The 27,240-nt window shown below is 40.0% G+C and overlaps 1 protein-coding gene across 1 annotated transcript; it reads left to right on the top strand.

The window, feature by feature from the left end:
- The first annotated feature begins 835 nt into the window (after positions 1-835).
- LOC133053615 (eukaryotic translation initiation factor 1A, Y-chromosomal-like) lies at positions 836-15,541 on the top strand. Its single transcript, XM_061138167.1, has 6 exons — positions 836-851; positions 2,651-2,734; positions 9,609-9,712; positions 10,677-10,727; positions 14,476-14,557; positions 15,447-15,541. Exons 1-6 carry the CDS (start codon positions 836-838, stop codon positions 15,539-15,541), a joined length of 432 nt encoding a protein of 143 aa, XP_060994150.1.
- Positions 15,542-27,240: the final 11,699 nt, after the last annotated feature.

The following is a 27,240-nucleotide window of genomic DNA, read 5'->3' as shown; positions in this document are numbered from 1 at the left end:
GGTGAAACTATCCATCACTTCCATCACTATGAAAAACAATCCTGAACATTTCTGAAGAGAAAGTTTTTGATATTTCTAAATTTTATTCTTTATCCATTTATTTTGTTTGTTTACACTAACTTTAAACTTTATTCTACCCATCTGACACTGGATACGACATCTGGATACACCAATCTTGGTGGACCTAAGAGGGGTCTGTAATGATCCTGGGCTCAATCTTTTGAGAGACATCTATACCCTTTCTCTTTAATTCTTCCACCAGTGTACTATGTACCATATTTCTAACAGAAGCCTCCTGGTGGAATTTGTTTCTCCAAGAAGGAAGACAACACATACAATTCAAACAAAGAAACGATCAGAGAGCAAATGGTCAAGAGCACTTATTACAAAATAGCAAAAGTCTACTCAGTAGTTTGAGTCAGCTCAAGCCCTTTCTAGTTGGGGAAATGCATGCGGTCTCCACTATATTGACACATCTCGCTCAGCGCAGTGTTCTCCAAAAATCTATACCTGTCTACTGCAATCTGTCACAGCGTCCCTCACATTGTTGAGTGCCAGGAAGTCAGTGGGTTTGGACTACACGTGCTCCGTAGGGCGGAAGAGACTGTGCTTGGAGGATAGGCCCATAGCGTCAGAGGCGGGGAAAGTGACGTTAACCACGTGACACTGGCTGGGTCGCCATTTTGCTGCTGCTAGGCGTGGCTGCGCTCCGATTTCTCGCGCGAGTTCTCAAGTCGGAGTGTGTAGGTTAGCTCCTTGGAAACCTCGGAGGATTACCTGCCAGCGGCAGCGGCACCGGAAGCTGCTTGGAAACAGTGAGCCTGCCGTTGCAGCTATGCCCAAGAATAAAGGTAATGACTCGGCTTCCTGGCACCAGGGTCTGCTCTGCCGCGGTCAGTGGTAGTTTCTCCATTGTGTGGTTGGCTGAGGTCTTTGAGCGGACTCCACAGTCCACAGAGGAGCTAGGAAGCGGCTCCTGCTTCCTCCCGCTCTGTAGACATAGCGGGATAATTTCCTCTCCGCTTTTGTCAGTTTTACACGGAGCTGAAAATACGATTAGTTTTGGATTCATGCCAGTTTAACTGCAGGCCGTTAGTAAACTGGCAGAAGGCTACTTTCGTGCAGCTGAGGCTTCGTCCCTGAGGCCTTCATCCCTTCCGAAGACTCTCCCTTAGCTGTTGTTTGTGACACACTGATTCTCTCTTTGGGTCTAGTAAATACTTGTCAGTAGTTTACTTTGTGCGCGGTTGACTACTGGTGAAAAGACTGCTTTGCAAACACGGAGGCAAAACGCTGTTGCACGTTTAGGTTCATGTCTGCCAGTTTACTTTCTTCTGCCTGTCACAAACCTTAACCTTCTTTAGAACGCACACATATCCCAACGTGTTCAGCCTTCTTATCCAGTAAAATAGATGCTGGCACTGTGTATTTCTATTTGTCTTTATTCTGAGTCAGACAGTTCACAAATAACCAGATTTGACAGTACTTCTGCTTGTAACTTCCAAAACGGTACTTCTGAGCTAACTGAAGCAGAGCCCTGGGACAGTCAGTCCTTGAATTCTCCTTTTTAGAGACCTGAGTTGTTCTTGTGTCATGTTTAATACTCTTGTAATGCCTCTTGGCAAACTGGAACTGCTAGGAGTGAGAATATCTCCTTCAGAGTAGCACCACATTTCACATTACACGAGAAGCAAACCTCTCTTCATTATTCATTCCTGACACTTCATGTTAGCTCTCAAGGCTTCCTTAAGGTTTGCCACATTGGGTCAAATTTTTCACCTTTGAGTTCAGTGCTCTCTACATTCCCCAAACCAACTGGCACAGCCTTTCTCTAGCAAGCAAATGTTTTCCTGCTAACTATCCAGGCAAATTCTAGAAACCTCTTTTTCATAATGTGTTAGGTAAATTACAAACCACTTCTACTTGTTTTTTTCTAATCTATTTAATTCACTTTTAGCTTACAAATAAGTGTGCATTTGTAACAAGAGAAACAGTCCTTGTTTCCTCCTCTGTTTTTAGGAATGAAGTTTCAGATGCCCACATTGGGTTGTGTATCCTGAAGAGAATAGGACTGACTTTATGAATGCTGACTTAGTACAGCTTGGTGCTTAATAGATGTTCAATACATTTTTGTTAATGTTATCTTCAGTCCAGCCTTGGGTGGCTCCCGTCTTCCTTCTGTGGGACTTTTAAACCAGCTGCTAACGCTCATGCCAAACTGAAGACGTTTCTACATATGATTTTTCAGTTTCCATTCCTTTACAGATATATGGAGTAGTCTTGGTTTATTAATTGGAAAGTAAATTGTGGAAGAGAATGTATAGAATCCAGGTTTAATTGGAAAGCATGGATAATAAAAATGCTAATGGTTATCTCTGGTAATGTGTTATGTGGTTGATATTAGCTGTTAAGCGATTTAGAAGAACGTCATTGGCAATTGGTAAGCGGCTAATCGGTAAGCAAGTTAGGTTAAATTGTAAATCTCTTTTGAGGTCTGTTAATATTTTCCTGCTATTTAAATGATAACCTGTTTGTTCCCCTGTGTTTTTGTAAAGTTTCAAAGCTTATGTTCGTTTGTTTTACAGTTGAGTTTGTAAACTATTATACAGATGATTAGATTTCAATTTTTATTCACTTTTTAATCACTTAGGTAAAGGAGGCAGAAACAAGCGTAAGGGTAAGAAGGAGAATGAATATAAAAATAGAGACCTAGTCTTTAAAGAAGATGGACAAGGTAAGAATTCTTTACTTATACCTTTTCTAGTAATGTGAATTTCACAGTTTGATCTGAAACATGTCTTAGTCATAATGCTGAGGAGTTGTCTGATAACTCCCTTGTTTTTCTTCATCTAAATGATTTTTATCTGCTTATGTGTTTTTCTTTTTGTTTTTTTTTTTGCTGTGCTGGGCCTTCTTTACTGCGCATGGGCTTTTCTTTCGATGAGGACAGCAGGGGCTGCTCTGTAGCTGCAATGCACGAGCTTCCCATCGGGGTGCCCTCTCCACTTGTGGAGCAGAGGCTCTTGGGAGACCAGGCTTCAGTAGTTGCAGTGCATGGGCTCAGTAGTTGCAGCTTCTAGGCTGTAGAGCACAGGCGCAATAGCTGTGGCACAGGGGCTCAGTCTTTGGGAGGCATGTGAGTTCATCCTGGACCAGGGGTCAGACCAGTGTCTGCTGTATTGGCAGGTGGATTCCCTACCCCTGAGCCACGACGGAAGCCCCTCGTATCTCCATCTTTTCCCCATTTACAGTGCCCTATATTTCTCCATAATTTCTGTATTAATTTATTGTACACTATTTGTTTTCTCATGCAGGTTTACAATGTGGCATTTCTGTAAACAAGGTGTCCTGTTTTTATTCTGTGGATAACCATGGTATAAATGACAGTGAATTGTAGTGTTTGGAGCAGAGTAAGCCTGGCTGCCAACATTGAAAATCGCCTACTTTTGCACTCATTTTTCAGTAGACTATGAGAAATCCATGCCAAGACCTCAGCCCCTCAGTACTCCAATGTCACTAGTGCATGATCATATTTAATAAAGTAACAGAATAGTTGACTCTCTCTTACTTGAGTAAGTGCAGACTAAAATAAGAGTAAAATAACTGACTGAAGCACTTACTTTTTCCCCTTTCATATTTAGCTAAGCCCACAGAGGAGATGAAATATGAGTGCAACTCCCATATTTTGTTTATAACTTAGACTCACTAATTTTCAGTGCTTTCTTCTATTCTTTCTTTTGGAACATGCACATTTTCCTCCTACCATTTTGTTTGTTTGTTTGTTTTTTTCATTTATTTTTATTAGTTGGAGGCTAATTACTTTACAGTATTGTAGTGGTGTTTGCCATACATTGGCATGAATCAGCCATGGATATACATGTATTCCCCCACCCCAACCCCCCCTCCCACCTCTCTCTCCACCCGATCCCTCTGGGTCTTCCCAGTGCACCAGCCCCGAGCACTTGTCTCATGCATCCAACCTGGGCTGGTGATCTGTTTGACCCTTGATAGTATACATGTTTCGATGCTGTTCTCTCAAAACATCCCACCCTCGCCTTCTCGCACAGAGTCCAAAAGCCTGTTCTGTACATCTGTGTCTCTCTTTCTGTGTTGCATGTAGGGTTATGGTTACCAGCTTTCTAAATTCCATATATATGCATTAGTATACTGTATTGGTCTTTATCTTTCTGGCTTTCTTCACTCTGTATAATGGGCTCCAGTTTCATCCATCTCATTAGAACTGATTCAAATGAATTCTTTTTAATGGCTGAGTAATATTCCATGGTGTATATGTACCACAGCTTCCTTATCCATTCCTCTGCTGATGGACATCTGGGTTGCTTCCATGTCCTGGCTATTATAAACAGCGCTGCGATGAACCCTGGGGTGCATGTGTCTCTTTGAGATCTGGTTCCCTCCGTGTGTATGTCCAGAAGTGGGATTGCTGGGTCATATGGCAGTTCTATTTCCAGTTTTTAAAGACATCTCCACACTGTTCTCCATAGCGGCTGTACTAGTTTGCATTCCCACCAGCAGTGTAAGAGGGTTCCCTTTTCTCCACACCCTCTCCAGCATTTATTGCTTGTAGACTTTTGGATAGCAGCCATCCTGACTGGCGTGTAATGGTACTTCGTTGTGGTTTTGATTTGCATTTCTCTGATAATGAGTGATGTTGAGCATCTTCTCATGTGTTTGTTAGCCATCTGTATGTCTTCTTTGGAGAAATGTCTGTTTAGTTCTTTGGCCCATTTGTTGATTGGGTCATTTATTTTTCTGGAATTGAGCTGCAGGAGTTGCTTGTATATTTCTGAGATTAATCCTTTGTCTGTTGCTTCGTTTGCTATTATTTTCTCCCAATCTGAGGGCTGTCTTTTCACCTTGCTGATAGTTTCTTTGTTGTGCAAAAGCTTTTAAGTTTCATTAGGTCCCGTTTGTTTCTTTTTGCTTTTATTTCCAATATTCTGGGAGGTGGGTCATAGAGGATCCTGCTGTGATTTATGTCGGAGCGTGTTTTGCCTATGTTCTCCTCTGGGAGTTTTATAGTTTCTGGTCTTACATTTAGATCCTTACTGCATTGGAGTTTAGTTTTGTGTATGGTGTTAGAAGGTGTTCTCGTTTCATTCTTTTACAAGTGGTTGACCAGTTTTCCCAGCACCACTTGTTAAAAGAGGTTGTCTTTTTTCCACTGTATATTCTTGCCTCCTTTGTCAAAGTCCTCCTAACATATTAAACTTTCTTCTAGGCGGGTCTCGTTACATACAGTTATGGACTTTAGCCCTAAATATTCCATCTCGTAAGAGCGAAGCCTTTCTCCTATGTAACTCCAGTAGCATGGTCACAGGAAATTTAACCTTAGCATTATACTGTCACTTGGTAGGTACTCGGTTCTAGCCCCAGTGCTTGCGCTTAGTCACATCTGACTCTTTTGAGATCTCGGGGACTGTAGCCCACCTGGCTCCTGTGTCCACAGGATTCTCCAGGCAAGAATACTGGAGTATGTTGCCATTTGCTTCTCCACAGGCTCATCCTGGCCCGGAAGTCTAGTGCGTTGTCTCCTTTGTCTCTTGCGTTTGCAGGTGGATTCTTCATGGCTGAGCCACTGGGCAAACCCCTGTTCAGGAATAGCCAGGAGCCATATGTGGATGTTGAAATGAATTGAAGTTAGCATATTGTTCAGTTCTTGTGCATACCTTTCTCTCAATTGAAAATTCTATTCTCTGTTGTTGAGCTGGTGTATATATAACCACCATAAACATTTGTCCATTTGTTTCAGTCATTTCCAGCACTTCATAACAAAGCCATGTAGTTATTCCTGCATAGTGCAAGTCACTAAACACACACACACACACACACACACACACACGCTCAGGAACAAACACAAATATTTTTATTGATTATTTGAAACATGATGTGTTTCTAAAGATAATCTGGTCTTTGACCTTCATATTTTTTCCTTACGTTAGAAGTGTGTTTCAGGGCCAGTCTTTAAATTATCATTATCTTTTCTTTGTTCTTTTCTCCTGTGTAGCAGCCCTGAGTACTGAGCTGGGTTCATGGCCTGTGATGCAAGGGACTGTCCATAGTTGGAATCCCATTTACCTTTCAGGATAATGACAGATGAGACAAGAATCTCTTTGGGGGAGTTGTTTCTCAGTCACTAAGCCATGTCTGTGACCCTTGCGGGACCCCGTGAACGGCAGTACACCTGGGTTCCCTGTCCTTACCATACCCTTGCATTCGCTCAGACGCTTATCCCTTGAATCCTGTGATACCATCCAACCGTCTCATCTTCTGTTGTCCTGTTCTCTTCCCCTCCTGCTTTCCCTCCCACATCAGGGTCTTCTCCTTGCAGTCGACTCTTTGCATCAGGTGGCCAAAGTATTGGAGCTTCAGCAGCAGTCCTTGCAGTGAATATTCAGGGTTGATCTCCTTTAGGATTGACTGATTTGATTTCCTTGCTGCCCAAGGGACTCTGAAGAGTCTTCTCCAGCGCTACAGTTGATACACTTCAACTCTTTGGCGTTCAGCCCTCTTCATGGTCCCAACTCGCACATCCATACATGACTACTGGAAGAACTAGAGCTTTGACGGTACAGAGCGTTGTCATCAAAGTAATATCTCTGCCTTTTAACATGCTGTCTAGAGTTGTCATCGCTTTTCTTCCAAGGAGCAGTTCAGTTCAGTTCAGTCGCTCAGTCATTTCCAACTCTTTGCAACGCCGTGGACTACAGCAAGCCAGGCCTCCCTGTCCATCAGCAACTCCTGGAGTTTAGCCAGACTCATGTCCCTTGAGTCAGTGATGCCATCCAACCAGCTCATCCTCTCTTGTTCCCTTCTCCTCCCGTCCTCAATCTTTGCCAGCATCAGGGTCTTTGCGAAAGAGTCAACTCGTCACATCAGGTGGCCAAAGTATTGGAGTTTCAGCTTCAAGATCAGTCCTTCCAATGAACACCCAGGACTGATCTCCTTTAGTATGGACTGGTTGGATCTCCTTGCAGTCCAAGTGACTCTCAAGAGTCTCCTCCAACAGCACAGTTCAAGAGCATCAGTTCTTCAGCACTCAGCTTTCTTTACCGTCCTGTCTCACACATCCATACATGACTGCTGGAAAAACCATAGCCTTTGCCTAGATGCACCTTTGTTGGCAAAGGAATGTCTCTGCTTTTCAATATGCTGTATAGTTTGGTTGTAACTTTCCATCCAAGCGTCTTTTTATGTCATGCTTATGGTCACCATCTGCAGTGGCTTTCAAGGCCCCGAAACTAAAGTCAGCCACTGTTTCCACTCTTCCTTATGTATTTGCCATGAAGTGATGGCACCGCAAGCCATGATCTTTGTTTTCAGAATGTTTAGCTTTAAGCCAACTTTTTCCCTCTCTTCTTTCACTCTCATAAAGAGGATCTTTCCTCAAGGGTGCTGTCATCTGCGTATCTGAGATTATTGAATTTTTGCCGGCAGTCTTGATTCCACCTTGTGCTTCATCCAGCCCAGCATTTCTCGTGATGTACTCTGCATAGAAGTTAAATAGGCAGGTTGACAATGTGCAGCCTAGATATGCTCCATTTCCTACTTGGAACCAGTCTGTTGTTCCACATCCACCAGTAACTGTTGCTTCCTGACTTGCATACAGATTTCTCAAGAGGCAGGTCAGGTGGGCTGGTATTCCCAACGTTTTTGAATTGTGCACAGTTTATTGTGATCTGCACAGTCAAAGGCTCTGGCATAGTCAGTAAAGCAGAAATAGATGTTTTTCTGGAACTCTCTTGCTTTTTCCATGATCCAGTGGATGTTGGCAATTTGATCTCCGTTCCTCTGCCTTTAGAAAACCAGGTTTGAACATCTGGAAGTTCACAGTTCATGTATTGTTGAAGCCTGGCTTGTAGAATTTTGAGCATTACTTTGCCAGCGTATGAGATGAGTACAGCAGTGCGGTACTTTGAGAGGTTTTGGCGTTGCCTTTCTTTGGGATTGGAAAGAAAACTGACGTTTCCTGTCCCCTTGCCCCTGCTGAGTATTCCAAATTTGCTGGCACATTGACTGCAGCACTTTCACAGCATCATCTTTGAGGATTTGAAATAGCTCAGCTGGAAATCCATCACCTCCACTAGCTTTGTCTGTAGTGATACTTCTAAGGCCCGCTTGATTTCACGTTCCAAGATGTCTGGCTCCAGGTGAGTGATCACTCCTTGGTGATTATCTGGGTCGGGCAGATCATTTTTGTGCACTTCTGTGTATTCTTGCCACCTCTTCTTAATATCTTCTGCTTCTGTTAAGTCCATACCATTTCTGCCTTTTCTGGAGCCCATCTTTGCATGACACGTTCCCTTGGTATCTCTAATTGTCCTGAAGAAATCTTTTCCATTCTTTTATTTTCCTCTCTTTGCTTGCACTGGTCGCCAAGGAAGGCTTTCTTATCTCTCCTTGCCATTGTTTGGAACTCTGCATTCAAATGGGTATGTCTTTCCTTTACTCCTTTGTTTTCACTTCCCTTCTTTTCATAGCTGTTTGTAAGGCCTCCTCGAGAGCCATCTTGCATTTTTTGCATTTCTTTTTCTTGGGGATGGTCTTGCTCCCTGTCTCCTGTACAATGTCACGAACCTCTGTCTGTAGTTCATCTGGCACTCTGTCTATCAGATCTAGTTCCTTAAATCTGTTTCTCACTTCCACGGTATAATCATCAGGGACTTTATTTATATCATACCTGAAAGGTCCAGGAGCAGTCGCCTTTAATATCGTGGCTGCAGTGGCTGTCACTTTGATGTTTGTCCTTAGTAAACCTTTAGTAATGTACCTGCTTTATATTAACTGCCTGTTTCTTTCTCTATTCTGATGCCTGCGTTTGTCATTTAAAGTCAAGAAGACGTCATCCCGTGCTGGCTAATGCTTATGTCAGTGTCTTCAACTGACAGTAGAATCTGGTGGCCTCTTGACTATGCTTAGATAGAATTGTCTTTAAGCATTTGACGCTTTATCTTGAAATACTCTATTAAGGACTTTAGAATAAGCATCAGTGTGTCCTCAAGCAAATGTTCGTTGGTGATCAGCCTGCTGTTGCTTATCAGTAGAGTTAATGAGGGAAAGGAGAGGCAAGATTTTGCAAATATGCAGCATGAGAGGTTGCTAAGCCAGCATGTAGGGCGCAGTCTGAAGTGAGCCACTTTGGTGTGCAGAGGTGGAGCATGCAGTCGTGAAGACAAAGACTGAACTGATTTTCTCAAATTAGTGGATGACTTAAATATACCCAGTAGCGATAGCTTTTCGTGGAAATAACGTTTGTGATTTTGGATTAACTGCTTCACTTTTGTCAACTTTTACTTGCTCAGAAAACAAGAGGATAAGTGCATCAGTTTAGCTGAATGAGACCGTAGCCATTGCTTGAGAGCCTAAGAGTTCTCCCATTTTTGTGGATAACATTAATATATGTCCCCTGAGACAGCTCTCATTTGTTGTCATACTTGAACCTTTTGTTCTGTTTTAAATTATGGTTTGGTCTAAAGTTAGCACTCACAGTGAAGTTACCAACTTAATCACAAGTGTTGCATTTTTAGGAAAACTGGACAGTATGTTACGGTTTTGTTTTTCTTTTTTCTTTTCTGCCCCTTCCTAAGAGTATGCCCAGGTAACCAAAATGTTGGGAAATGCACGGTTGGAAGCAGTGTGCTTTGACGGTGTGACAAGGATATGTCATATCCGAGGAAGCTTGAGAAAAAAGGTCAGTGTGGAGGTATATTTTCCTTTAGTCCAAAGCTTACCTTTAAAACATTTATCTGTGCTTCCAAGTGACTGAATTTGGTGAATTCTTGAAGACTTCAAGAATAGTGATTTATATGGCAATATAAACGCATAAAATTAGAAAATGCTTGATAACTTTAATACTAGGACTTAGATTTAGAAAGAATGATTTGTGACACCTAGACTGGACTTATGCCAGAAATGTTTGCTCTTGCGGAAACAGACAGAGTCCGTGTATGAACCAAATGGAAATGGTAAGCCGTGAAAGAAAGAAAGAAAGAAAGCAAGAAAAATAAAACACCTGAAGATTATTTTTCAGACAACAGAAGTCCAATTGTTAACTAAACCTAACATTTGGTCCTGGGTAAGACTTTGCTTTGTGGGAACAGCTGTATGTGTTGTTAGGAACATTTGAAATTGGAACATGGTAGAGCATCTTATTTAGTAATTTTGGCACGTTGATTGACCATATTGTTTAAAAGTTCCTTCAACCCTACTTTTTTGGATTAAAAATCAGTTTTGTTCTCTTGAGTCATTCTCTTCCAGTTAGTGGTTTGGGAACCTGAATTGACGTCGACTGGTAACTAGATGACTGTATTTGTGTAGATGACTTATTTTCATTTGTTGAAAAGAACTGAAAATGTCCAGAGTGATTTGTGAATAAAAGTAATTCACGTGACAAAGAACTATGCTCTTGTACATTCAGATGCTCGTAGGCATGAGCACACACACAGATAATACACACATACATGCACATGCACACACAACACACACACAGACCACACACACATACATACACACACTCAACTGTAGTTTTGCTGTAATTCATTAGTAGATATTTCTCACAGACCGAATGAATTATATTTTTTGTATTAAGTATTGCTTTACATTGAACACTATTGTTTGCATTTTACATACAATATAGCATGAGTTTTCTTTTATAGGTTTGGATAAATTCTTCAGATATTATATTGGTTGGTCTTCGAGACTATCAGGTAAGAATTACGTGTAAGTGTATAATCTTGAATTTAAGAATCATTAATATCAGTATCTAGATGATGCAATAAAATGCATTTGACCTGTTCTAGCCAGTTATGAGTCTCATCCTTCTGGCATCCAAATTTGTTATGATCCACAGTGTTTAAGATGATAGGATTCTGGCTGGCTGACGGTACATGTGTTTTGTGGGAAGACTGGTTGTTTCTTTCTTTATTTTAAATATAATAAGTAATAAATATTCTCTTATAATTTTGGATAAATACTAGAGCTCATCCTTCTGTCCTTCTTTAAAGTCCAGGTGTATTCAGGCCTCTGTGCTAGGTTTTCAGTGATTCTGGTGCAGGCTGACGTTTTCAGTATTCTGCAGTAAAATGAGAAGGTATCTTCATATTTTATGATATATATTTCACAGAGCTAGATTATTCATTTTCCTTTCACTTGTCTTTTCCTTTAATTTTTGATGGCGCTGAAGCTCGTGGGATCTTAGATCCCCAGTCAGAGATTGAACCCAGAATACATCTGAGGAAGCCCTGAGTCCTTGTCATTGGACCACCAGAGGACTCCGCCCATTTTGCTTTTTAAATACTTTTGTAAACTACCCTTTGCTGAAATAGAACAGTAGCATATGAGAGTGATTTTCATTAGCATTATTACTCACTAAAAAAAATTTAGTAATTTATGTTGGGTTCTCAGTTGCAGTTTTTAAATTTCAAGGTCTCAAATCGCAGTTTGAGAAATCACTGCTGTAAGATGATGCAATTAAGTCAGGCAAAACCTCTAATCTCCAAGGGGGGGGGGTTTGGCTTGTAGGAGAAGGGTAAGACATAGACTAGGTCATTTAGAGTGTATGTTATAAATCTGAGATGAATGCTTAAAAAGCTACTTGTTAGTTGCCCGCTATGACCTCAGTGTTTGTACTAAGACTTGTGAGACAGAAGTCAAACCCATCACATGTGCCCAGTTAAATTTTAAGTGCAATAATTCTATTATCAGGTCATGTTTCTCTCTCTATTCTATTATCAAGTCATGTTTCCTGTAAATAATTAAGATGTGCTGATTTGTAAATTTCAGTCTTCTGTTTCCCTGTTGATTTTTTTGGTGTGATCATTCTATTAGTGATTAAAGCGACTTTTTTATCTCCACTAGTTTTCTTTTAAAGAATAAGTTTGTCTTGATTCTCTAGTGAAATATTCTTCACAATTAAAACGACATTATGCACACTGTTTCTTGTCTTCTTTTCACACATGCTACCCGAGGTAATGTCTCTGTTAAGTCCAGCTTGTAGGCTTTCTCAGTCATGCTTTGTATTGCCTACGTATTTTCTGGTATGTGAGCGAACACATTTTCCTTTTTCTTTGTACGTCCCATGTTTGTTCTTGTTTCTGTTTTTGTTGAAAACTCAAAAGTGCAAATATAACATGGTGAGACGGGAGATCCGATTTCTTCTCCCAGGGCTTTTTTCTTGCCATTGTTTGTTGAGTGATTTCTGAAACAGATTGTGTAAGGCATGAATCTTTTCCTTGCCTGTGGCCACTGGATGCTTCTTTATAACATCACAGACAGCCCGTGTTTGAGGTTTCATTAAAAACCAGCAGGCCTCTCATCCTCTGCATTCAGGCCCTGTGCTTGCAGTGGTATACCTTTGATACTAAGCCAGGCGACTGATAGCTCTTCATTTCAGGCTCGTGCAGAAAATCCAGGTGACTCGAAGCTGAGAGGTTAGGAGCATCCCTGAACTTTGATTAGTGTGTCTTCAGTCTTGATTCCACATATAAGTGAGGTCCTACAGTGTTTGCCTTCTCTGTGTGACTTGTTTCTCTTAGCACACTACCCTCCGGTTTCATCCTAGTTGCTCCAGATGGCAGGATTTATCTGCATTGGATGTTATCCCCTCATTGGTCATAACATTTGCAAATATTTTTACCGATCTAGTACACTGTCTTTTTGTAGTTGTTGTTGACAATTTGCTTTTCTGTGCAAAAGTGATTTAGTGTGATGTAGTTCCACTGAGTAGGTTTTGCTTGTGTTGCTTATGGCTTTGGTGTCGTATACAAAAAGCAAAGAGCAAGAGCGGCACTTGGTAGTTTTGCACTGCGTTCTCTTGCCAGTAGTTTGAGGGTTTCAGGCCTGTGTTTAAATTTCTGATCTACTTCAGGGTAATTTCAGGCAGTTTGTGGTGTAAGAAAGGCGTCCACTATATGTTAAGTATTGTTTTCCCAGTACTGTTTATTGGAGAGGATGTCTTTTCTATACTGAGATCTTGGTTCCCTTCATGGGTTTTGATTGTCTTTGAAAAATTTTATTTCTGAGTGATGAGTTTTGTCCCAAGAGTCCATATTACTGGTGAAATGCCGGAGACATATTGTTGGGACAGTTGTGTTTGGAAAGCAGGAAGTGTGTGTCCTCCAGCTTTATTCTTCCTCCAGGTTGCTTTGGTGGTTAGGATTGTTTGCGGTTCCATATAGCTTTGTCTCTGAAAATAACTGCTACTTGAATTTCTATGGGAATCGCATGGAATCTGTACATTACTTTGCGTAGTATGGACACATTACTACTATAACTGACTTTTGCATATTGATTTTATATCCTGAAACTTTACTGAATTTTTTTCCTTTGTATGTTTTTCTGATCTGGATCATCCATTTATAACCTTTCCATTTTTCATATGTGCTGAGTAAAAATATAGACTCTGTAAATGTGCATCATTTTCATGTGCATTTATTTTAGTTGAACTACATATAACCCCGGAAAGGAATGGAAAAATTGTTAGTTCCCAGTTTAATTCTTTGTTTCACGGGCAGTGTAACCACAATTATATTAATCCTATAAGGGATTGAGGTACTGACTTCAAAGTGATAGCCACAAACAGCTCTTCTGATTTTTAATCTGCTGTGGATAATTGCAAACCCTTGTTACTGAAATCATATTGTAAAGATAATAGCAGCACCCCCACTCTGTGGAAGTATCTTAGTACATTATTAGCTAATCTCTTCCCTACTGAGTTGCACTGAGACTTTTAACACAATACCTACATGTTTTTTTGTGCACATTATAGTTTGAGAAGTGTTGCTTTCTACTACACTGCAGTTTTATGACTGTGATATTTTCAGTTGCCTTTCTTTAGGCCTTTTCTAGGTTAATTGTAAGCATTCAGAATTGTTTGCTCTGTCAGTGACTGGGCGTCTTTAAAATGGAGAAAAGTGAACTTTGTTAGGGCAGTACTTCACAGGCATATTTGCATCAGAAGCACACAGAAGAGCTTTATAAACACACAAGGACTTCACTCCAAGCCTGTCAGGTTTTAGGAGAATATAGGTATCTTTTTAAATCACCACAAACAATGCAAATCAGTAAGATACTCTAAGAACTGTGGGTGATAGAAAGGTTTCTCTTGGGTAACAATACCATCTTCACTTAGAACTACAGTGTTAGAGAGTGAACAAGGACAGTAGTGCCACAGCATTCCCCCCCCCCCACCCCGCCCCGCCGCCGTGTTTCCTTTTCGTACTTTTGATTCAGTGCATTATATACATCATTTTCCTAGTCTATATTTTATTTGGTCATGCATGCAGACTTCATCACGAGGACTTGTGTGTGTGTGTGTGTGCGCGTGTGTGCGGATGATAGAAGGAAGGTGAGAGAATGGTGAGGTTTCACATAAGTGTGTTTATCTGAAAGTAATTTATGAGACAGCTGATGATTCTTTGCATAACCAATTTTGATCCTTCCTTGTTCTTCTCCAAGGATAACAGAGCAGATGTAATCTTAAAGTACAGTGCAGATGAAGCTAGAAGTCTGAAGGCTTATGGAGAGCTTCCAGAATATGGTAGTTATTATCAAAGATTTTACATTTCCCTGTCTTCTCATAGCATTTGCTAATTAGTGTTTAGGTGAAGCAGTTGTTTCAGGATTCTCTCTCTTTATGTATTTTTACAAATATGCTTCAATCCTCTTTAACTATGTGTTAAATACTTCAGTATATTAAGAACTTAGTAATGGATTATCTTCCTGCAGTATATTCTTTTGGTGGGGAATGAAAAATTTACGGGCTCTAGACTTATACATACGAGTTGTTAAAGGAATGCCTCTTAACAATGCTTAAGAGATTATATAGCTGGTTTCAGCTACTCGATGACAACAGTTATGGTACTGGTATTGATTTTTGTGGAGGAGTATTCAGTTTTTCTTCGTATACAGAGTACTGTTGTGGCGTTTTGTGGAGAGTGCTTTTAAAAGATATCCCTTTTATTTTTTGAAGACAAAAGTATTCCTCTAGTAAGCTTGGAAAGATGAAAATACTTCTAGTAACCAAAAAGAGGAAGTGCACTAAACGCACATTTTGGACATGATAGCAATTTTACTTACTCTATTAGAGTGCATTTTATTATCAAGTTATGTGGTTTTAAGTAAGAGTGAAGATTCTGATGACAATTAGGTCGTTTAAGAAATACTAAGATAATTGGGAATCAGATCAATACTTACTTGGCAGTGAACTTCTTTTAGCAGTTTCATTGTGAGTTTGTTCTCTGTGATGTGTTTGCAGTTGGGAAGATTTTTCTTGGAATGAAACTGTTGAATCGAAGTTTGATTACAAGCAGTCTGTTGTACACTTCAGTGTTTTAGTAGTAATCCAGTATTGTTTCTTTAAATAGGCAATTAATCTAGTAACACCTTGATTTTATATTTTTAAGCGTATGCTCTTATTGTATTTTTAGTGGAACTTAGTGACACAGATACCTTTGAAACTGAAGATGATGATGAAATCCAGTTTAAGGACCCTGCAGCTGAGGGTGAAGACCCTGAGGTGTAAGTCAAGGCTGAACCGTGTGTGTGTATGCTTTTTAATGTTTTGTACATGAAAGTAGTCAGATCTTTTACCGTTTTAGGTCTCAGAAGGTTGAACACGTGAATATATATTGAGGCCTATGTATCCGTGAGTTTGAATATTCCTTAATATTCAGAATCCACCATGGCAACCTTTTTAAATTTTCAAAAACTTTATAGTTCTTTGGATCCTTGTTTGTTTGTCTTTTAAATCAGTTAGGTTTGACAGTGGGCACTCCATAATGAGCCTTTATTAAGCAAGGGGGTGTACAGTGATAGTATTAAGAAGTTTAGCAGACAGGTTTAAAGTGTATTGCCTCACAAGGCTGGTACATTAATAGAAGTAAAGCATGTTGAAGCCAGCTTGCTGAAGCACTGGAATTTTAGTTCACTGCAAAGCATTCTTAAAATGAAGGCCTGTTTTGTTGCCCGTGTATTTAGAGGTCACATTAATTGTCCTGTATCACTCTAGGACAAAGTTTTGGTTTGGAGTTTGTGGGAAATGGTTGTTTATCTTGGTAAGGAATTAGTGATGATAAGACTCCTCCATGTCTCACTGTTCTGCTATGAATGTATTTAAGTGAAAGTTTTATTGATTTGTATCTCTTGACTTTTGAGACAGGCCCATCGAGTAATTGGAATGACAGTATGGCTTATACTCTTGTAAGGCCTGTTAGACTTCTTCTTCTTTTGGTACTTCTGTGGTAAAAATGTACTGTAGAAACCAAACGTGCAAAAACATCAATGAGTGTTTGAACACCAAGGTAGAAGTTCAGAATTCCAGGAGCACATTTTAGGAAGTCTAAACCGGATCACTGCCCTCGGAAACAGATTTCAAGATCTTTCATTTACCAACATCCTTATTAAGAGCGTTTTCAGACACTGAGAGAAACTGAATTTTAAGTGGAAGTGAGCAATCACACGTTCACCTACATTATACAGTTTACTAGTTGCTAGTCAGTCTTTCGCATCTATTGTGTTCATACCAGTCCGTACTGTACTTTGATGGATTTTCAGATCATCTAGGAAATGAAACCAAAGCACTGCCCTGGTGGTCTAGTATTTTAAGATTTTCAGCATCCACTGTATGGATCACGGGTTCAATTCCTGGTTGGAAAAGAATGATCAGCAGCCTGCATGTCAGGGCCACAAATAACCATGAAAACCCAGGGCACTTTAAGCTTACTCACACCATGAATTAGAACAGCTGGATATGTACCTTTAATGCAGACAATTTTACCAGATTATTTTTTTTTACCAGATTGTTGCAGATTTTTAAACACATGATAATACTCTACTGATGTGAAAGTGAAGTCGCTCAGTCGTGTCCGACTCTTTGCAAGCTTGTGGACTATAGCCTACTAGGCTCCTCTGTCCATGTCAGTGGGGTTCTCCAGGCAAGAATACTGGAGTGGGTTGCCATTTCGTTCTCCAGGGGATCTTCCTGACCCAGGTATAGAAACCGGGTCTCCAGCATTGCAGGCAGACATTTTACCCTCTGAGCCACCAGGGAAGCCCAGTAATCTACTGATCTTGTACCCATTTTAAAGCACACCAGAAACAGGAGGTGAAAAAGGATTAGAAAAGTTGTGGTGCAATATCATTCAATGTTTTTTCATTTTTTCTCTTCCCAGTTTTGCTATCATTTTTCAGAGGCTCTAAAAGTTTTACATTTTTTTTTTTTTTAGATATTTCTGATGCTTCTGTCATTGTCTCTTATGTATTTGGAGTTACCAATTATGTAAAGGTTAAAGTGAACATCTTAAAGATGTCAGTTCAATTGTGGCTGAAGAAAACAAGGCAGTTTTATTTGAAAAAGTGGACCCGGGCTTTATAAATCAGTTGTAAATCAGAAAGTAGAAAATGGTTATATGCAAAGAAGGAATCCAGTAATTACATGTCTTTTAAATAGATGTCTATGTAATGATATCTTTGTAGTACATAGGTCGTTTGTAATGCTGACAACAAATTTCATAGAAATGCTGTCCTCTGTCTCTCAACATTTTGTTCAGTTTTGCCAGAGATCCCTTATGGCTCAATTAATAGTGTGGAGGTACAATTGACAAGTTACTTTCTGTGGTGAGAATGTAAAATGCACCAGTTGCATAGGATGTTCTATGAGACCTGAAGGTAGTCACGGCTGAGCTGGGGTTGAAGGCAAGGAATTGAAACAAAGGGAACACTTGAATACCAAGCGCCACAGAGTTAAGCCTTTCCTTAGTCTGAAAAGAGGACAGATTTCTGGAGCTGTGACTAAGCAGTTGAGTTGGGGAAAACACTAAAGACAATGGTCATGAAAAGAGTTTGTGTTATTTTGGAAATTTTGTTTAGGTTTATGTGTTCTTGTTGGTTTTGTTCTGTTTGTATTTATGTTTGTTTTGTTTATGTGTTTTATCTCGGAATCGCAGTTCTTGCCAGAGTCAGTTATGCTGGTGATGTACTAGAGTGTCACTCCTGTGATCAGATTGAGTCAGAGAATTTGATTTAGTACCGCTCTTCCCTTTTTTAGGAGAAGAAAGAACCCTAAACTGCAATTAAGATCAACAAGTTAATTTAAAACATTGAAAAAAGAATAGCTTGCATAACGTGCGATGTTCTCATGGAGATCATAGAGATACAGTGAAAACACATGGGAACTGAGAAAACAATCTGGTTGGTGTCCTTAACTTTAGTTCAAAAGGATTGATTTTCCAAGTAGTGTAGGAAGATCCTTTATGCATGATTAGAATTATTTTTTTCTGTAGATCTGATGTTCTTTTCACTTACAGATCTGAATTGAACTCAGAAGGTTGAGGATAATGCTACAGTTGGAATTTTGGTCATCACCTGCTAAGAAGAAGAAAAATTAAGTATGAATGTAGTTTGATGGGCCTTAAATAAACATGGTTTATTTTAATTGTTTTAAAGTACTGTATTTTTAAAAAAAACTGATGAAGTATTTTGAGTAAAATGTTAACACTTGCTTCTTTCAATGTAATGGAACTTAGGGGTAAAGACCACAAATTGTGCTGCAAAACACTGGAGAGGAAGAAGAAGAGAGAAGATTCCTCCCCTATTTTACCTCCAGTTAACGAATGTTTTGAATAAATTGCCTCAGCATCATATGCCCTCGTATGAACTCATCTGTTTGCAGAGTCTTTCTACGTATCCCAGTTATCTAGAGGTTTCTTGATATTTTTGATAGAATGTACATACAGCAAGGAGAACTATGCATTTGAGTTAATGCAAAGGGCTATTTTCTTATATACATTGCCCAAGTGTAATCTTATTGTTTGGTAACATATATTCTTTTCAAAACTTGGTGTTGCCACTATGGTAAGAAGGGCATTTCTACAGCGAAGCTTTCAGAAGACAGTTTGGAGTCCTAATGTTCAATACATGTGATTAGAAGTTGCAGAAATTTGACACTAAGTAATACTCAGTTTTCTAAACATTGAAAGTCTTGATCTGTATGTTGAAAGTGTTTTTACTTAGCATTTTAAATATTTCTCAACTATGACAACCATGAAGGATAAATAAGTAGATGATCCTTTACAGATAAAATATATTTCGCTCTCAAAAGTCATATGTGGTGTAACCAGATAGTGGTGAATTTGATGAGTAATAGAATCAAACTGTACGTGTGAAAATCTACTTCCATAAGTAAATTCTATGGACTAAGACTTTCGTAATTTTTTTCCCCTTAGCTGAGATAAGGGAAAGGAAGGAACAGCCACTGAAAAATACAGGAAATTGTTGCACTCAATATATTTTGGCCTTGCTTTATGTCACTGGTGTATTTGTGTGTGTGTTTTACGGCAATTTTAGATAGTCTCCTTGCTTTTAAACAGTGTGATTTGAAAGTATCCTCTGTAGTCAGAAGAAATGAAGTTCAGGGCTAGTTTAATGACCTCAATGGAACTTTACTGGTGTGTAGAGAGAGACCATTCATCAAGTAATTTCTGAAACTTATTTCTTTGGAGAATTTATAGGAATACACATTTAGATGGTTTCTGTAATATAAAAAAGGAGAGTCAACCTTCAGCTGGTTTCATTTCACTTTGTTAGAGTTTTCTTTCCCAAGATTAAAAACCGAGGGTGTATATAATTAATCCCAAGAAGAAGGCTCACCAATGTGATTTTGGTGCTTAATCTATGGACTTCCTGAACAGTCATATGCTGAATGTATTTGGGATGGAGGACTGGTTTTCATACTCTGAAGAAACAAACTTGAGTAGTTGACTTCATGGATAATCAAAACTTCCTGTTATTTAGGCTTTGTACATATCGGTCTTCAACCCTTTGCCAAAAATACCAGAATCTTCACACATGACATAGTGCAAAACTTGTCTGTGGACTTTCCCAAAGACATATGGGCCTGTCCAGAGATTTAATCGACACTCAGATTATGTTTGCTAGTTGTCATGGTCTGATTGTTTTAGGCTTGTTTGGTGTTTGGTTTTTGTTTTTATTTTCCTAAAACTTGTGCACTGATGCCCTAACCCCAGAAGATGATAATACTGGGGCCAGGCCCTCTGGGGTGTCATTATGCCACCACAGAGGAACTCATAGGAAATCAATCTCTGCTCTTAGCAAGCTAACCTCAGTGACAGAACTCAGAGCTTGCAAATCAGAGGAGGATTTTCACCAGAACCCTAACCCTACCAGCACACTGATCCTAGACTTCCCATATCTGGAACCAAAACGCTTGGTTGTTGAGAAGCCAGTTTGTAGTATTTCCATGTAAGAAGTTGAATAAAGGGAAACACTGGTGATGGCACTTTTTTTTTTTTTTTTTGCCATTTAGTAACTGAGGCCTAGTGTTTCATCTTGAGTTGCTTATGTGCAGTTTTCCATGGAAGAATTCTTTTGATACATGTCATATAGAAATTGTATAGGTAAATTGGACTCTGCGGGAGAAGATGAGGGTGGGATATTCTGAGAGAATAGCACTGAAACAAGTATACTCTGAAGTGTGAAACAGATCACCAGCCCAGGTTGGATGCATGAGACAAGTGCTCAGGGATGGTGCACTGGGAAGACCCAGAGGGATCGGATGGGGAGGGAGGTGGGAGGGGGATCGGGATGGGGTACACATGTAAATCCATGGCTGATCCATGTCAAAGTATGGCTAAAACCACTACAATGGTGTAAAGTAATTAGCCTCCAACTAATAAAATAAATGAACAAAAAAAGAAACTGTATGGGTAAATTTTTATCGGGCCTAGGAACTTTATTCACAATTGACTGTCCCACATTAATTGCTGCTTAAAGGTGAATGATCTCTTTTGTTTCCTCTCCAGTCACTTGAAACATTCTATAAGATGCCCTGGAGGTGAAAACAAAGTAGTATTTTAATGGACAGTTAAAATATTGACAGTTCCGTTTTGTGGGATTTTCGAGTGTGGGAACACAGTTCTTGGCACGGTAATTTGACACTACCCTCTTTCCAATCAGACATTTTTACAAAGGTTTAGAAAATATGCTGGACCATGAACTCCCAACACTGCAATTTCAGAAAGCAACCTTTTCAGTTTTAACAATTATTTTGATGGGAGGATATTAAATTTACACTATCGGGGTGGTTTCTGCCTTACATCAACAAGAGTCAGTCACCAATGTACACGTGATCCCGCATCCAGAACCCTCCTCCCACCTCACTCCCCAGAGAGCCTATTGCTCTTTGTTGTCCCAGAGCACAGGCTTTGGGTGCCCTGCATCATGCACTGAACTGGCACCAGTCATCTGTTTGTATGGTAATGGGCATGGATCAATACTATTCTCTCAAATCATCCCACCATTGCCCTGTCCCACAGAGTCCAAAAGTCTGTTCTTTCTATCTCTGTCTTCTGTTGCCCTGCATGTAGGATCACTGTGACCATCTCGCTAAATTGCATACTTACGCATGACTATACAGTATTTGTATTTCTCCTTCTTACTTTATTTTACTCTGTAGAACAGGCTCCTGTTTCACCCACCTCATGAGAACTAACTCAAATACATTCCTTTTCACAGCTGAGTAATAGTCCAGTGTGTATATATTCCACAACTTCCGGATCCATTCATCTGCAGTGGATATCTAGGTTGTTTCCATGCCCTAGCTATTGTAAACTGTGCTGTGATGAATATTGAGGTACATGTGTCTCTTTCAGTTCTGCTTTCCCTGGGGTGTGTGCAAGCAGTGGGATTGCTGGGTCAAGGTTCTTAAGAACTCATAACGGTTTATTGTGGCGCTACCAGTTTGCATTTCTACTAAAAGTGTAAGGTTACCTTTTCACTTGTCCAGCATTTCTTGCTTGAGGCGTTTGTGTGATGGTCATTGTGACCAGCGTAAGATGACACCTCATTGTGGTTTTGACTTACCTCTCTCTGATAACTGATGTTGTGCATCTTTCGTGTGCTCATTCGTCATCTCTATATCTTCTCTAGAGAAACGTTTGGTTAGTTCTTTTGCCCACTTTCTGATTGATTCTTTGTTTTTCTGGTATTGAGCTGCAGGAGCTGCTTATATATGTGGGAGATCATGTCTTGGGCAGTTGTTTGATTTGCTGCAATTTTCTCCCATTCTGAAAGCTGTCTTTCCACCTTTGTTTTAGTGTCCTTCACTGCGCAGAAGCTTAGAAGTTTAAGTAGGTTCCTTTTGTTTGTTTTAATTTCCATTATTCTGGGAGGTGGGTCATAGAGGATCTTGCTGTCATTTCTGTCGGAAAGTGTTCTGCCTATGTTGTCCTCTAAGAGTTTTATAATTTCTGGTCTTCCGCTTCGGTCTTTAATGTATCTTGCATTTGTTTTCGTCTGTGGGTTTAGAAGGGAATGAACGTCTCATTCTTCGCATGTGATTGACCCGTTTTCTCAGCACCGCTTGTCCAAGAGGCTGTCTTTCCTCTGTTGTATATTTTTGTCTCCTCTGTCAAAGATAAGGTGGCTGTGGGTGTGTGGCTTCACCTCTGGACTTCCTATTTTGTTCCATTGGTCTGAATTTCTGTCTTTGGGCCAGTACCTTGCTGTCTGGATGACTGTAGCTTTGTAATATAGTTCTGAAGTCAGGAAGGCCAGGTCCTCCATTTCCATTGTTTCTGAAGATTGCTTTGCTCATTGGAGGTCTTTTGTGTTTCCACACACATTGTGAAATTATTTGTTCTGGGTCAGTGAAACACACCATTGGTGGTTGGATAGGGATTCCACGGTTGAATCTAAGAGTACCTATGGTGACTGAATGTACCAACAGATCACGTTGGGTTGTATACTGATTGTCACTGTATTGATTTTTCCGATCCAAGAACATGGTACATTTCTTCATCTATTTGTGCCATGTTTGATTTCTTTCAACATGGGTTTTGAGTTTTCTCTACCAGATCCTTGGTTTCGTTTTAGGGAAATATATTCCTAAATATTTTATTCTCTTCATTGGATACTGAATGGGATTCTTTCTTTAAGTTCTCGTTCTCAATTTTCATTGTTAATGTATAGGAATGCAAGGGATTCCTGAGTATTAACCTTGTATCCTGCAACTGTTCTATTCCTTGATTAGCTCAAGTAATTTTCTGCATGCATCCTTAGTGTTCTCTTTGGAGGGTCATGACATCTGCTAACAGTTAGAGGTGTGTTTTTCTTTTTTTTTTTCTTTTTTGTTCCCTCCCCAGTCTGTATTCCTTTTACTTCTTTTTTCTCTGATTGCTGTTGCTAGGACTAATTTAAAAACTAATTCTAACGTGTTCTCATCTCAGAAAAGCTTACTGATGAAACTAGGGAGCACTGAGAAATGTCAGTTCTACCAGATTCCCACAATAAAATCAGTAAGAACATTAGGAGTTAGGGGCAAGGTTTTCTGGGGGGAAGGCAAAAACTGTTTAATTCTTTAGATAAATATGTCATAATCAAAGTAGTCTGGAATACTTGTAGTCTCTCCTTCAGTTTCAGAAGATTCTACAGCCCCAAGAGTAATGCAGGGCTTTGCAAGTGAAACCCTGAAACTCACCAAGAGCTCACCAAACTCTAGCAGGGCACGTTAGAGAAGAGGTGTTAATGTGCTCTTCAAATTTGTGAGCTTTATAACCAAATTAAAGAAAGGCAAAAAGAGCTTCAAGATGATAGTGCTAAAGAGCCTGCTGAAACAAATGCAGTGCACATGAATGGTAAACATGGTTAGGGCAGAGGAAGCATGAATTCTATTAACGGAAAATATGTTAAAATTTTCTTAGTGTCTGTGTAGAAGGAGAAGTCTCCTCAGAAATTATAACAAGGAAAACGTATATCATCTTTTAGAAAATAAAAAAAGAAAGTCCAGGTGGCTTCAAAGGAAATATAAAGAGAATATGCTCATAGCTGCAGAACAGAGAGCTTAGGGGCTAAAGGGGATGTATATATGAATTATTTTATATGTGTGTGTGTATATATATATATATATGAATTACATGAGTGACATGATGATTCCTAGGTTGAGATATTCAAAACACAAATTAGAACACTGATGCTTGGGATGTCTTGACCTCTTCTCCTGGTGGAACTATTGCCCATTTTTATTTTCTGATAAATTCATACTAATGAGTATTATTTCATCATGTGTGGAAGAATACCTATTTTATGTCTTTTCAACATTAAAGAATATTTGCTTGTTACTATGTATATATAACTACACTTCTATTTTCCACAGACTCAGTCTTTCTCTAAGGTTTCAGTTTTTGTATCAGTATTATTTTTTTAATTTGTATTCATTTTTTCTTTGCAGTGCCTAGTCTTCATTGCTGCCCAAGGGCTTTCTCTAGCTGTGGCAAGTGAGGCACAGCCTTCTTCATGTGGTGGCTTCTCTTGTTGCAGAGCACTGGCTCTATTTCCAGCACATGAGCTCATTTGTTGTGGGGCATGGACTCCTTAGTTGTGACCCATGAGCCTAGTTACTCTTCAGCAGGTGGAATTTTCCCAGACCAGCAATATAACCCACATCCCCTGCATGGAGAAGCGACTCTAAGATACTGGATCACTAAGGAAGTCCTGAACAAGCCCAGTCTTGACAGAAGTTTGATCTAGCATACATGAAAGACAAGATAAAGAATCCACCTGCCAATGTAGGTGACCCAGGGTTAGGAAAACCTTGGGTGGGGAAGATAGATCCTCTGGAGAAGGGAATGGCAACCCACTTCATTATTCTTGTGTGGGAAATCCAAGGGACAGAGGAGCCTGGTGGTGTATGGTCCATGGAGGTAAAAATGAGGTGGACTTGACTTAGTGACTAATTACCACTACTACTATCAACATGTGGCTTTTAGTAAGGGGGACAAGTTGACAGCTTTGTTCAAATGACTTTGGATGGAACGTCTGAAAAGTGGTCACTGCTTTTGGTTATTAAAGCTATCAGTAACTCAAAGACACTCCTGTACTATTGACTGGAAAAGCAAAATCCTTTATAATACTGTCTGTGTAGTTTTATAGTGTACTGGAAGATAATTCAGTCAGTCATTTATATGCACGTATGTAGTTCTCTTTGGAGGTCATGTCTTACAACTGCAGCTGACAGCAGTTTTGCTCTTGCTTTGGTACTGATCTTGAATTCCACATTGCTTCATTGGTGAAAGCAGCATGTCACTAGGAATATGTTGTTTGTTTAATCTTTTAACATATTCTACCAGAACAACTTGCCTCTGAAAGGGGAACAGACACTCCAGTTGTCCTAGGGTTCTATAGACAAGAGAGGAGTAAAAGTTCATTGCTTTTTGAATTTTTTTCAGGGTCAAATACACTTTCTTAGTCAGACCTCCATATATCAAGCTTTTCAAGCACTTTTCTTACAAAAATAAATTTTGGTTTCTAGTATGCTTAGTTTTGCAGTTGTGTCTGATTCTTTGTGACATCATAGACTCTTGTCCGTCAAGCTCCTGTGTCCACAGGTAGTCTCCAGGCCAGAATACTGGAGTGGGTTGCTCCGCCCTCTTCGAGGGATCTGCCCAACCCAGGGGCGGAAGACAGGTTGACCGCATTGCAGTCAGATCGTTTCCCATCTGAGCCATGAAGGAAGCACAAGAATACTGGAGTGGGTAGCCTATGCCTCCTCCAGAGGATCTTTCAACCTTGGGAAACAAACTGGGGTGTCCTGCCATTGCAGTGGATTCTTTACTGGTTGAGCTACCAGGGAAGCCCTCAATTCTGCTAAAAAGTATCAATTGTCAATCCTTGCTATGTGGGCTCATTGATTATAGGGCATGATTGAAGGAAACCAACTTTCCATACAGCGTTTTGACCTTGAGGCAAAACAAAAAGCAAAAGTGAGGGAAATCATAGTATTGTTGATAAAATATCATAAATAATTAATAGTATAAATAGAAAATCATAAGTTCAGGAAACTTGAAGACCACAGGCTGGAAATGGTCTTTCACACAGTTTTGAGAGGAGGCTTAGAGGCAGACGCAGGGGCAGAGCCAGTACATATACAACCTTCTTTAACGCAGAAACTATATGTAGTGAAACACATAACTTTCGTAAACATTCCTGATAATCACAAAGAAAAAAAAAAAAAAAAAACACGCCAAACAAACAAGGATTGAAAGCAAGAGACTGTAGCGTTTCTCTAGGCAAGCATGTGGAATCACTAAAGTTTCCATTCCCATATTCATCTTAACCATCTAGGGACCCATAGACCCAAGCACAGAAATGCTTCATCATGTTTTTCCCATCCGGAGTTTCTCAAGCATGCACTGCTGATGGACAACTGCAGTAGATTTTGACGTCTTTCCTTAAGTCGATCAAGAGTGACTTTTCTTTAGTGGTTAAAGCACATGGACAATAGTGGTTTCTCACGTCAAAAGGTAGGGCGTCTTGCATAAATTAGTTCAAGTGAAGTAACACGTAGTCCCGAATGTTTCCTCATACTTAAAATAGGTGAAACTATCCATCACTTCCATCACTATGAAAAACAATCCTGAACATTTCTGAAGAGAAAGTTTTTGATATTTCTAAATTTTATTCTTTATCCATTTATTTTGTTTGTTTACACTAACTTTAAACTTTATTCTACCCATCTGACACTGGATACGACATCTGGATACACCAATCTTGGTGGACCTAAGAGGGGTCTGTAATGATCCTGGGCTCAATCTTTTGAGAGACATCTATACCCTTTCTCTTTAATTCTTCCACCAGTGTACTATGTACCATATTTCTAACAGAAGCCTCCTGGTGGAATTTGTTTCTCCAAGAAGGAAGACAACACATACAATTCAAACAAAGAAACGATCAGAGAGCAAATGGTCAAGAGCACTTATTACAAAATAGCAAAAGTCTACTCAGTAGTTTGAGTCAGCTCAAGCCCTTTCTAGTTGGGGAAATGCATGCGGTCTCCACTATATTGACACATCTCGCTCAGCGCAGTGTTCTCCAAAAATCTATACCTGTCTACTGCAATCTGTCACAGCGTCCCTCACATTGTTGAGTGCCAGGAAGTCAGTGGGTTTGGACTACACGTGCTCCGTAGGGCGGAAGAGACTGTGCTTGGAGGATAGGCCCATAGCGTCAGAGGCGGGGAAAGTGACGTTAACCACGTGACACTGGCTGGGTCGCCATTTTGCTGCTGCTAGGCGTGGCTGCGCTCCGATTTCTCGCGCGAGTTCTCAAGTCGGAGTGTGTAGGTTAGCTCCTTGGAAACCTCGGAGGATTACCTGCCAGCGGCAGCGGCACCGGAAGCTGCTTGGAAACAGTGAGCCTGCCGTTGCAGCT

Source organism: Dama dama, chromosome Y, assembly GCF_033118175.1.
Source record: "Dama dama isolate Ldn47 chromosome Y, ASM3311817v1, whole genome shotgun sequence".
Lineage (NCBI taxonomy): Eukaryota > Metazoa > Chordata > Mammalia > Artiodactyla > Cervidae > Dama > Dama dama.
This window is presented reverse-complemented; position numbering and strand designations above follow the sequence as displayed.

Excerpts from the sequence above, each read along its gene's own strand:
- LOC133053615 (XM_061138167.1), top strand. Across the intron at positions 2,735-9,608 it reads CTTTAAAGAAGATGGACAAG|AGTATGCCCAGGTAACCAAA; the intron begins GTAAGAATTCTT and ends CCCCTTCCTAAG. Across the intron at positions 10,728-14,475 it reads TTGGTCTTCGAGACTATCAG|GATAACAGAGCAGATGTAAT; the intron begins GTAAGAATTACG and ends TTCTTCTCCAAG.